Source organism: Acipenser ruthenus, chromosome 5, assembly GCF_902713425.1.
Source record: "Acipenser ruthenus chromosome 5, fAciRut3.2 maternal haplotype, whole genome shotgun sequence".
Lineage (NCBI taxonomy): Eukaryota > Metazoa > Chordata > Actinopteri > Acipenseriformes > Acipenseridae > Acipenser > Acipenser ruthenus.
In genome coordinates, this window is record NC_081193.1 from 2,760,621 (window position 1) to 2,774,336 (window position 13,716).

At 40.5% G+C, this 13,716-nt stretch overlaps 1 protein-coding gene across 1 annotated transcript in view; it reads left to right on the plus strand.

Annotated features, from left to right (window-relative positions):
* The window catches only part of LOC117402300 (CD109 antigen-like), a 55,183-nt gene that overhangs the window by 1,217 nt on the left and 40,250 nt on the right, over window positions 1–13,716 (plus strand). Inside the window, exons 2-3 of the mRNA XM_059023515.1 lie at window positions 8,327–8,484; window positions 13,035–13,063. Coding sequence (XP_058879498.1) covers window positions 8,327–8,484; window positions 13,035–13,063 — 187 coding nt within the window. The remainder of the gene's footprint in view (window positions 1–8,326; window positions 8,485–13,034; window positions 13,064–13,716) is intronic.

Genomic DNA, 13,716 nt, shown 5'->3' on the forward strand with positions numbered 1-13,716 from the left:
TTTACAGAATACGTGAAAACTTTATGGATGCTACTGAGTAACAAATAATAAGAGAATACAGATTCAACAAGAAGACCATTTGAGATATTTGTGAAATGTTGCAAAATGGTCTTGAAGCCCCAACCAGAAGGAATCATGCAATTCCTGTATTGACTAAGGTGACCACAGCACTCCGTTTTTATGCCTGTGGACTTTCACAGACCTCCAACGGTGACCGGCAAGGTCTATCGCAGTCCTCTATATCAAAATGCATTGCAGAAGTAACGGATGCTTTGATGAACTGAATGGCACAATACATTCGCTTTCTGACTACAGAGAGAGATCAAGTAAAGACACAGCTTGATTTTGGATTTCCAAAAATCATAGGAGGTATCGACTGTAGTCATGTTCCGATAAAACCACCACGCATAAACGAGGGCGCATTCAGAAATCGAAAACAATACCACTCATTAAATGTACAAGTAATATGTCACCACCAATGTATCATTACAAATATTCTAGCAAACTTCCCTGGATCATGTCATTATGCATTCTGCAAAGGAGAGAAATATTGAGGTAACTGAAGGCTGAGCTAACGTATCCGCAACTGCATTTAGTTTTGAAAAAAAAATTAAAAAATTCTTCATCAGCCTACATCGCTCGGCGATTGTAGCCTGCTTTCTAACCTCTGAATTCTCCTTTCTGCATTTTCTTATGCTCTTTGCAGCTGTAAAAAAAAAAGGAGAGAAGTGAGACACGACCCTCCAGCGAGTCCAGTCTTCCTCTGCAACCACTGTTGACTCGAGGACTTTGGGCGGCATCAGAATGCCCACTCGGTCTGCGCAGCCTAGCGCCCCTACAGGCCGCCGATTACTACTGATTTTACTGTCAGTAATAAATAAATAAATAAATAAATAAATAAATAAATAAATAAATAAAAAGACAACACTCCAGCTTGCGTGGTGTCTCTTTTCTACTGCATTGCAGTTTTAAAAATAAATAAATAACCGCGCGCTTCCTCCAATAGGCCTTGGCCTTACTGTTGAGCAGACCGCGCACATCACCACTCACCCATAAGATGCCCTTGGTGCCTCGAGGACTCAACACCTCAGTGCTTTGACGCCTTGAGGTTTTTTTTAGCTCTGCGCATTGCACCCTCAGTGGCCTCGGGCCCCTGCGCGCTATAGCCTCTGTGCCTCGGCGCTTCAACACCCTCAGCACCTTGAGGACTGTACGCCTCAGCGCTTCGACGCTTTGAGGCCCCTGGTGCTCCATAGCCTTGGTACCTCAGTGCTTCGACACCCTCGGTGCCTTGAGGACTTGCCGACGCCGTTTCGACGCCCGCAGCGTTTCACCAGCACACTCAATCCCCTGTTTTGTTTTTTTTGGTGTCTCTGTGTTATACAACCTCGATGCCTCTGTGCTTCTGCATCATCGATGTTCCAGAGCTACACACCTCGATTGAAATGTCTCACCCGTGCGGAAATTGCCTCCACAGGACAAACACACTCTGTGTGCGAGGTGCCTGGGTATTGTGCACCTCTCTGCTGCCTTGGCAGACAGGTTGTCCTGCTCCTTTTGCACCGGGTCCAAGGAGAGCTCCCTACAAAAAAGACTTTTCTCGGACGAGAACCCTGCAGCCAGCCTAGGAAAGCCGCAAAGTATTCCTTCTGCGCAGGCTTCACAGCACCACCGCAATCGCTCTAGATCTCCCTCGAGGGGCAGAAAGAGAGCTAGAAATGAGGACCAGGTGAGGGATATTGCCGAGTCTAAGGGCCAAATGGCTCAGATACTCAAGCACTTAAGCAGGCAGCAGATCCCCCCTGCGCCTGCCCCAGCTCCACCAGCGCCTCCCCCAGAGCATACCCCAGCTTCGCCAGTGGTTGCTACAGAGGTTGAGCAACAGGACGTGGTGATGAGCGAGGAGGAACAGGATGTGCTCTCCCTAGCGGCTTCCTGGGATGAGGAGTCCTTCTTGCGGACGGAGACTCAGGACCCAGACCTGACTCAGGTAATGGCCCCCAGCTCCGAACTCGCCTCGGAGCCTGAGATTCCAGTGCCCTCGAACTCAGTTTGGGCACTGATGGAAAGTGCCGCCAACTTCCTCCAGGTACCCTGGAAGGCAAGTTCCGAGCAGCGCAGTGGCCCACACAGCGATTGTGACGGAACAACTGTCGAGGCTGGGTCTCACCCTCAACAATGCAAAAAGCCAAATCAACACCGGTGCAGAGTACGGTTTATTTGGGTCCTCGACTGGATTCCCTTACAATGCGAGCCTACCTGTCAGATGACAGGGTAGATGCTATTCGCAACTGCCTGGCCCTGTTTCAACCAGGGTCCACAGTGCAATTAGTGTTGTGCCAGAAACTACTCGGTCTGATGGCCGCAGTGTCTCAGCTATTCAGCTGGGGTTACTTCACATGCGCCCGCTTCAAGTGTGGCTCAATGCCTTTCGGCTACACCCCAAGTGCGACAGACTGTCGGCTGACAGTGTCTCGCTTGTGCTGGAGAGCGCTACGCTGGTGGAGGCAAGCCCCTCACCTGAGCAAAGGCGTAAGGATGGGAGTCATTTACAACCATCAGGTGGTGACGACAGATGTATCCAACTCCGGTTGGGTCGGGCCACTGGACGTCCTTGCACATAAATGCACTAGAGCTGAGAGCAGTCCACCTTGAGCTGCAACATTTTCTCCCTGTGCTCCGCAACAAACATGTCCTTGTCCGCATGGACAATGTGTCAGTGGTTGTCTACGTGAACCATCAGGGAGGGCTTGGGTCCCAAGGGTTACACCGCATAGCCTTTCGGCTGCTGATCTGGGCACAGAGACACCTACTGTCCCTCCGGGCTGTACATCTCCCGGGAGTGGTGAACTGGGCGGCGGATCTCCTCTCCAGGGAGGGTCCTCACCCGTCAGATTGACGACTGCACCCTCAGGTGGTGCAGCGCATTTGGGAACACTTTGTGGAAGCCACGGCAGAGACGACCTATTGCCCCCTGTGGTTCTCCCTCCGCAGTTGCGGAGGTCCACTAGGCGTTGACGCCTTAGCACATGAATGGCCCAAAGCGCCTTTATACTCTTTCCCGCCTATACCGCTGCTCCCTGCCTTCCTCGAGAAGGTCAGGAGAGAGAGAGCGACAGTCTTCCTGGTGGCCCCTAGATGGCACCCTCTGGCACCCAGAACCGGGCAGACTCCAGCTGTGGGTCTGGCCACTAAACAGGACTGTCTGTCAGCCCTAGGGCTCTCAGATGTAGACGTTAGTACACTGCAGAATGCTAGGGTTCTTCCACAAGAGCATTGTAAGCCTATAAGTGGAAATATTTTCAAAACTGGTGCATGGCCAGAGGCCATGATCCTGTGTATTGCGCTACAGCAGTTATCTTACAGTTTCTGCAAGATCTACTAGAAGCGGGTAAATCCCCCTCTACACTGAAAGTGTACCTAGCAGCCATATCTGCTTGCCACGTTTCCATCGGGTATTCTGGTGACCCGTTTTCTAAAGGGTTCTTTGGTGGTTACGACCTACTATAAAGGAGGTCCTCCCCGAATGGAGTCTAGACGTGGTACTGGAGGCTCTCACAAAGGCCTTGTTTGAGCCCATAGATACCATAGAGCTGAAATATTTATCTATAAAGACAACCTTTCTGTTAGCTATCACCGCCGCTAAGCGGGTCAGTGAGCTACAGGCACTGTCCGTGCACAGTTCCTGTATGCGTGTTTGGGACGATGGAAACAGGGTATTGTTGCGCACGAACCCTGCTTTCCTCCCTAAGGTGATTACAGCTTTTCACTTGAATCAATCAGTGGAACTAGAGGCTTTCCACCCCCCTCCTTTTGTGGAGGAATCGGATAGGAGATTAAATTTCCTCTGCCCAGTTCGGGCATTGAGATGCTATGTGAATAGAATGAGAGCGCTGTGTCAGTCTGACCAGCTCTTTGTTTGTCATGGTGAAAGGACCTGAGGTCAAGCCCTCTCTAAGCAGCGACTGTCCCATTGGATTGTGGACATGGTTTCGACTGCGTATACTAATGCCGGCCTACCCCCACCTGGCAGGGTGGCCGCGCACTCAACCAGAGGTGTGGCTACGTCATGGGCCCTCTTCAGAGGCGCCTCGTTGACCAATATACAGTATGTACTGTGGCTAGCTGGATTACCCAGCATACGTTTACCAGGTTCTACCGACTTAATGTCGTAGATCCCTCTATGTCTTTAATAGGCACTAGGGTCCTTGAGGTTGCATGCTCACACCACCAACACTAGATGGCGGTAGCACGATGTCCCTCATATGCTGTCCGCTCTTTCTCCCTCACAACGGCTCTGGTATACTTTCCCAAAACTATTCAATTTGGCGGTCATCTTTGAATTGAAAGGGAACGATAGGTGACGGATGTAACCCCGGTTCCCTGAAAGAGAAGATGACCGCCAACCTTGTGAGGTCGCATCACTCACATTCGTGGGTTCAATGCAAAAGAGGCTGAGATCTCCGCTCAGTGCCTATTTATTATCTCGGTGAGGCGGGACAGAGGACGTCACTCCACAGAGGGGCCAATCGGCAGCTTTGATATAAAATGCTCAGCGAATACCTGACAAGCAGGCATATCCCCAAAGTATCAAATTTGGCAGTCATCTTCTCTTTCGGAGAACCAGAGTTACATCCGTAACCTGTCGTTTTTGTGTACTATTTAGAAGCTCTTGTGTATGTTGATGTAGATAACCTTTCCGTGACATTTCAGTGAATTCTTGGTTTTATCCCGCAACTCGTCCCTGAAATGTACTAAAAATCACTGTGACAAAATCGTATTCTTAATCATAATCGATAAAAACAGAATTTAATTTAAATCACCAATGGGAAGAAATCATGTGACAGAGGACTGGTGTTTAATAATACTTGCCAATCTGAGGAATAGTACTTCCAAAACACTCTCACGCTCAAAACACTAAGTTCAAAATATTTATTACTTTCAAAACACTCTTAAGCCCACAACACTTTACAGTACATTAAGTTCAAAGCATTTCTGTACATTTTTACAGTTATGTTATTACATTTGTATTTCCACAAATGTTTTTTCAGCTAAAGCAAACTGAATTAACCAACATAACAATTTACTAATAGAAACTGTAACTGTACAAACATACTGTATATCAAAAGAGTTGCACATTAAAGAAAAAAAAAACACAGTAAACAGTACTACAACACAGTACTACACCCAGAAACACACACACACACACAAACACACACGCTCGCAAGCAAGCAAGCACGCGTGCACACACACGAATACAGTAAATTGGAATATATGGCTAACGGGTGACCTTATTTCAAGCATACAGGTTTAAGTTATTTTGCTTCAAAAACAACAAACATTCTCAACATGTTTTGAATATTCTTTTTATTTATATAATTTTTTAATGAAAAAAATACAGAATGTCTAATTTAATTAGCACTATTATTACACACACGTTTTACGCATGTTTAGCAGAAAATATATATATAGGTTACTAACAACAAAACACATTGACGAAATAAAACGAATAGGCTAAATGTATTAAATGTAGCTGGTTTTATTTATTTAAGCAGTGATTAGAAAACATGGTATATGTACGTATTAGTATTAAACTGTTTCTTGATTTGATTGTGTTACAGGGGAGTGTTTTAGGCGTACGTAGAGTGTTTTGAACATGAATTAAAAGGGCAGCAGAGTGTTTTGAACTCAGCATGTTATCAACTTGCATTCAAAACACTCTAGAGTGTTTTATACTGAGGAGTGTTTTGGGCATCCTACACCGGTGTAGCATGAAAAACTGCACCCCATGAGATAGTGTGCGGGCCTTCAGCGCCATTGGCTTTAGGGATTCACCTTTCCATAGCTATACTTATAAGAAACTGCATCCCGTGTAATTGTGCACCTCTAGTTTATTATATTAATATTCACATTTAGCTGTTTATGTTTAATAAAATGTTGTTTTATTAATAAATAGGCTATTCCGTTTCCTGTTTTCACTCTATTAGTCATGCAAACAATTCACGTTATTTCCATGGCAGACAACTAAAGTTCACGTGTGACTGTATTTTTACGTCTTAAGTTTTTTTTTTTTTTTGAGGGGGGGTTGTTGTTGTTATTTAACGGCTGAGTAATCATTCTCTGTGTTTGTTTACTTTACAACTGACCTTCTAAAGCAAACTGCATGTTTGACAAAACAAATTAATACTTTAAAAAAGAGGACAATTGTTAAAAGCAAACTATATACGTAAAACAGTAATACTAATATACATGTATTTCATTAGCTATTCAGTATGATTAGAATAAAGCATCAGGTTTACTAGTGTTGCCAGCGATTACATAAAAAAAAAAAAAAAACAGAGACAGGGGGAATGGAGACAGGAGAGACGAATAAAAAAAACACCTTTTCTGAGGGGGTGCAGTATCTCATAACTATGAAAACACCTTTTCTGAGGGGGTAAAGTATCTCATAACTATGAAAACACCTTTTCTGAGGGGGTGCAGTATCTCATAGCTATTAAAACACCTTTTCAGAGGGGGTGCAGTATCTCATAACTATGAAAACACCTTTTCTGAGGGGGTGCAGTATCTCATAGCTATGAAAACACCTTTTCTGAGGGGGTGCAGTATCTCATAACTATGAAAACACCTTTTCTGAGGGGGTGCAGTATCTCATAGCTATGAAAACACCTTTTCTGAGGGGGTGCAGTATCTCATAACTATGAAAACACCTTTTCTGAGGGGGTGCAGTATCTCATAGCTATGAAAACACATTTTCTGAGGGGGTGCAGTATCTCATAGCTATGAAAACACATTTTATGAGGGGGTGCAGTATCTCATAGCTATGAAAACACATTTTCTGAGGGGGTGCAGTATCTCATAACTATGAAAACACCTTTTCAGAGGGGGTGCAGTATCTCATAACTATTGAAAAAACTTTTCTGAGGGGGTGCAGTATCTCACAGCTATGAAAACACATTTTCTGAGGGGGTGCAATATCTCTCATAGCTATGAAAACACATTTTCTGAGGGGGTGCAGTATCTCATAGCTATGAAAACACATTTTCTGAGGGGGTGCAGTATCTCATATCTATTAAAACACCTTTTCTGAGGAGGTGCAGTATCTCATAGCTATTAAGCAGGATGGCAAGAGTTCAGCTGCGTGAGTTGTCAGCACATCATAACCAATGTGTGGTTCAGAGGGTTGAAGCTCCAGCTTTTCGGCTGACCAGTCAATTTGATTGGCTGTTTGGCCGTGTTCTGACTATACTCATGAATATGCATTGTACTTCTTTAATGTGATCCGCTGCCAGGCTCCTTGCAAACCACACAGCCCTGAACTCGACAAAACCCCCAACTCAACCACTACCAGTCAAACACGCACTGGCTGAATATCAAGTCTGAAATATCCCACATACTTCAAATGGAAAGGTCAAATTCTTTTAAATACACCAGAACGGGTAGTTAAGGTTCTGGTTGTCGGGTTTTCTTTCTGAGTGGTCCGCTTGCCTTTAATGTTGTAATTAGCGTCATTAAACCATCTCAGTTTCATAAGTTAATCATGGAAAGATGATGACAAAATAAGCTCAACTATTTTTTTTTTACCAGTACATTCCTAAAACGACAGTGACGATCGCTTTACCGTCGCTGCTTGGGGGTTGTAGCTACACTAACTGTTTCATAAAACAAAGACCTCACCCTCGCTAAACTAGTCATATAAAATGAGTAATGATTGCGATGATTAATGATGTGTTTGCATTATAAGAGCACTACTTAAAATGCAGAGCAACTCATTTTATTCCGCTGCCTGGCTTTATTCTGCACGTTAATTAATTCTGCTGGAAAGAAGCTTAAAACTTCATCGGGGCGTTTGATTTTTTTAAATAAAAACAGAGTCGGCATAAAACATATTTAAAGGGAGGTACATCGTCAGATAAAGAAAAATGAACAAATAACGACATTAAATTGAAAGACAGTAGCCTACTACACACATCAATCACACGTCATAAGTAAATAGTAAAGATATTGAAAAGCACAGTGGCTGTAGATATCAGCGGGACTCGGGGATTCGCACAAAACGACGGATTAAAATGCATTTTACTTTGCGGCAAAGCAACGTGTAAAACAGCCTAGATAAATAATTATTACTATACTTTTTTTTTACCGAGGCCCGTGCCTCGGGTGCCTTAGCTGGCTGTGGCCAGTAGGGGTAACAATTTTGATGCAACATTAATTTTCAATACTTCTTTGTTTCATAATAGCTAGATAACATTCACTGCTGTTACTTTACCGTTTTTAACGATGTACCTTCTATCAGTCTCACGCTTCTTTTTTTTTTTCATTTAAGGACATATTTGGTCACAACGCCAAAATTCATCCGTCCTGGTGTCAGACATTCTGTGGCTGTCTCACTTCTGAATGACAGCCCATCTCAGGTCAGAGTGACAGCAGAAATCTTTAATGGAAAAGTCCTTGTGGTTTCTGGTGAAGACACTTTACAGCGAGGTGAGTTGACTGCCATAAATCTTCATAAAGTAAATAACTTATTTACATGTACAAAGGGTTTGTTTTTCTCCGTGTAATTTATTATTATTATTATTATTATTATTATTATTATTATTATTATTATTATTATTAATAACAATAATAATAATAATAATAATAATAATAATAATAATAATAATAATAATAATAATAATAATAATATCAAAGTCTGATTCTTTGAAAATATTTGATAAACTTCATCAATGCAAATGCTTAGTTGTATAACGTGTTAAAGACACATTGATTGACAAGAACATTTAGCCGATCCCATCAGAACCCAAGTGCTCGAAACAAAACTAAAATAAAATCAGTCTGAAATGTATTGTTTTGTTTATAGTATAAAAATACCCAGATGGTTCTTAAAGCAATCCAATTGCTACCAACCTATCCATGTTGTGCCAACCTGTAAATGTTCTCAACTATTTATTAGATACGTTTCTGGGGGTTCCAGAACAGATAGGCCTGTGTATCAAATGCATCCTACCTGCACAGGATATTTCTGTATTTATTCATCAGGTGGAGTTCACATTGACATTTCTCTGCGACTTTGATTATTGTGGCCCTCACAGCTGTTATAGCAAGCATGTGTTTAATTGTAAAACCTGATATATGGTATTACACAGTTAAAGAAAGCTTTACTTTCAGCTAATCTTTCTCTTCTTTGATAATTTCACCTGGAGGTAAAATTGAGGGGTGTCCTGGAAAAACTTGATAACCCACATTTTGTATTTATTTTTTTTATTTTTAGTATAACCCATCCTGGCTTTATAAAACATGACCATCAGCTTTAAATAGTTTTCATTCCAGTATTTTCCAGTAGATGGCAGCACTGCAAACCTGATAAACCACTCGATTCATTTTTCATGAGTTACTGAGCGGGGAAAAAGTTGATAACCCACAATTTCAAAAGAGACAAGGTGGTGACCTTGTGCTTTAAAATTCATTCTGATGAAAAAAGGACAATTATAATACACAAAGTGACTTTTCTGAATCTGAAGAAGACCAGGAACTGCAGAAAAACATTTCATATTTCCAGGGTTAGACTCCTACAGAAAATAGTAGTGGACTCTATAGGTTTAACCAATGTTGAGCAGTGATGCACATTTTCCTACCCGCAAAGGGTTTTGTGACCCGAGGCCCCAGTGCGGTCCGGGGGCAAAGCCCCTGCGGAACTTTTCACATTCACAGTGCCAGTGAAGTCAATTTTACACCTAAAAAGATGAAGACATTGATCCATAGATATTGGGGAGCCAGGTCCGTGAAAAATCATACTTTTAGTTGGATGGGATAATCTTTATTTTCATTTACATAATGATTTTATGTGGCGACTGGAGCTAAGTTTCAGGCTAACAATAATTTTTTGAATAATAATTATAATTAATAGTGGAGCATATGCTATCACTGTTGGGTAGATTTTCTATGCAAGGTTCCCAGCCCAGAATAAAGAGACTCTTGCTCTCTAAACTAGGAAGGCTATCCTTGCCTATTCTTTAGAAATATTATTTGACTGCAAGGCTATTGGTGCAACAATGCATTTTAAAAAATATTAATGCAGAATGTACCCACCGCATGAAACCATTTGGGAAAATAATCTGACTATTCACATCTTCTGGTCCCACAAAAAAAGTGTTTAAACATTTAAAATAAATTGTATTTTGCATACACTCATTGTCTAGTATAATGTTTACATTTTTTTTAGGATTAGACCTACTGCAGGATATCTCCGGATGGCACACTGTTATCCTTTGACACGCACAGTCAAGCACAATACAATAGCAAAGGCACTCCGTTCATTCAAGTCCTCAGAATGACCACAATATAGCCTTACACACTAATAGCATACATCCAGCTGAATAATTATTATTGCTGCATGCCAAGCCAGATATAATCTTCTGCAAAGTCTTCAATATTCTAATATCTAAAAACAAAGTATTTAAAACACAAAATAAAACATGATTAACATGTTTAAAGAGGATCAGAACAGGACGGTTGGAAACATGTTAATACCATCAGAATATCTTCATGTAAACTAATTGGTTTTTAACTGAAAAACAAATCGAGGGGGTTTATGCCTTAAAATTCGATGTTTTAATCATTCGATTTAAATAACGCTGGCTTAAACGTAAAAAGAGCAAAATGTGTACAAAGGTTAAAAACAGACACAATCACCCGTCTCAGCAGCACTCATCACAATACCTAATGCCTTTCTAAATATAATAAAAGTCCACACATTAAATAAATCCACATCACAGATGTTGGGGTGACGTGAAGGGCAGCCAGCTTTCTCACATTGATTCAGCTCCTCAATCACCACCTGAAGAGCTAATGGGACCGGACTACACTTCTGCATTACCTAAATCTTAAAGGTGCACAAGACATCTACTATGAAGTTACATTATATGTATTAGTCTAACATTTAAACCTACATGTAATATGTTGAAGGTTTATGCGTTGCTCAAGTGAGATTCTAAATTCTTTTATTTTATAGAAACCGAAAGTTACTGTAGCCTACTGTATTTGAGTGCTTTTTTTAAATTTCCGAAAAAACGCTTTTAGAAAATCATATTTAAAAAAAAAAAAAAAAAAAATCACCCTAGAAGTACACAAAAAATAAAAATAGAAAAAAAACTTAATCAAAGCACCAACAGAAAAAAAACAAAACTGGAGCCTACCAAAATATATTGCGAATTATACCTATACAACACACTATAAAGCACAAAGCCATCGTATTAAGTCGTATGCATCAAATTTAAAAAAGAAATAAAAAAATCTGACGAAATATAGCAAGTCACAAATAAAAAACAACACGACAGTTTGCATGCAATAAAATTAAGAACGGAAGGCTTTGTATTACAGCCTATAGTAAAACAGATGTGCAGTGTCTTTGTAAACACTGATATGCTATTAAACACATCTCGCTTTGTATTATGCGCTTTCCCAGTTACTTTCAGCACATCGAGAGATCTTGCTAGGAACGCAGTGCCGGTTTGGAGCAGATGCTATTTTTCATCAAATCTGTTTGGATCGTGTTTGTCATTTTTGGAAGGGAAAAACAAGATCAGCTGTTATACTAATTTTCACTTAGTTCATTTTAGAAATGTTGAACTGAATCAACCCATGTTATTATTATGTGATAACATTCTTTAAAAAAAATGTAAATGAACTCGCCCTCTACCAGTTGTCAAGTCGATTTCAGTTCCTGGTGCCGTTTGTCAATTTCAGTACAACTCGAGTTGCTGTTTCGCTAGAGTGCACACCCAGACGCAATAAGCAAACGCTGCGTCGGGAACATTAAACGATGAGGTGTTGGGGAGAAATAAAATAGGCTACTATTCAAGATAAGTAACAACGTAGATGGCGTGTAAAAAATGGCGTTTCACCAAAAATAATGGGTGGACTCTAAACATACTTTCTGATTGACAGTCCCATTTAGGAGCTCTAAGTGTTTTTAATGGCATTTTACACAGATTCCATTTCATGTTTTATTTGTGTGGCTTGTCGAGATTATGACTATGAATTCATTTTGAAAAAAGACAAAAAGTAATTTTGTTTGTTTACCTGTGATAAGGCTGTAGTTCTGAACCGTGGCGATATCAGGTTTGTGATGCTAGCCATGTGATATCGGTAGATATTGCCACGGGTCTGACATCACAAACCTATTCAAATGAATCAGAGGGCAATCCTTGCCATTGTATAATTGAAATAAGGTATTATACAACAGTATGCAACTGGATTCCAGTCAATCTTTCAAAGAAGGGAAGGCAGAGATCTTTGGCTGATCCTAAACTCTTGACCCAAAAATACACAAGAACCAGGAGAATCAAAAGGAAGTCAAGCGAACTTTAAACTTTCTTTAACCCAGTGTAGCACCAGAGATTATGTTTTTAAAATGTAAACCATGTGTTTGATATAACCTGTGTTTCCTTTAAACTTCATATTTAGGGTTAGGGTTTATGGTCAGATAGAAATGCACAAGAGGTACGATTTGTACAATTTTCTGGAATTATTTAACCAGTTTAGTTCTAAAATAAACAATAAAGAGTATTAGCTGTTGCTTACTTTTAGTGTGAGGGAGAAACAAAATATATTTAAGCAAAAATATCGCACTGGTTGGTGCAATATGGTGCTAAAATATACTATAAATATAAAATAAACTTAGTGGGGCTCCCGAGTGGCGCATCCAGTAAAGGCGCTCCGCGTGGAGTGCAGGATGCGCCCTATAGCCTGGAGAGAGAAAATAAACTGGGAGAAAATAATAAAAAATAATTGGGAACGACTAAATTAAAAAAAAAGGGGAATAAATAAATAAATAAACTTAGTAATACAATTTTATTTTTTTTCAATGTATTTCATTTTATAACACAAAATACATTTGTTTTGTAGCTTTTTAAAAAAATGTTGTCAATACATTTTTTTTAGTTGTATTATCCAACATCTATCTTCTATATCATTTATAAACTCTATTTATCAAATTCATCCCAACATGTCACTTTTTCTTTTTTAAAATATAGGCTCCACTGGATTGCTTGTACTTCCACCAGTAAGTATTTTCTTTCAAATTTCAAATCTTCAGATTTTTTTTTCACATCCGATCATCCTAGTTTTGATGTTCATAGTGTAGCTCCTGTTTACTATGGGTATGACATATCACAGTTATCCCAAGTCATGTTCTTGTTGTTGTTTAGATTCATTTGAAATTCAGGTTTGAATAGTCTCAATTAGCCCTTGGTACACCTGGTACACCAGCAGAGGGTAACCATTAACCTGGGTCCACATGAGGTGCTTTAAACTTCTGAGTTTGAAAAAGTCACCAGCATCTGACACCAGTATCTGAATCTAAAGAGCAACAATAAGAATACATTAGTTCATTCTGGTTAGGAGCTCATTAGCTCGCTGACATCCGCGCTCGAGTTCCTGGGTGTAGAAGAGGAAGCTGGCTCGGACGTGGGATCGGAGGACGCACACTGAACCTTCAGTTCTCCAGCGCTGTGTGGGGAGTTGGTGCGGTGAGGGGAAAAAAATTGGACATTCTAAATTGGGGGTAAAATAATTGGGCACTCTAAATAAAAAAAAATAAAGATAACTCTGGTATGTCACATCCATCATACCAAGCTTATAAACATGTGTTAGAATGGTCAAAAAACTAAAACAATATCAGTGCTATATTATTATTATTATTATTATTATTATTAT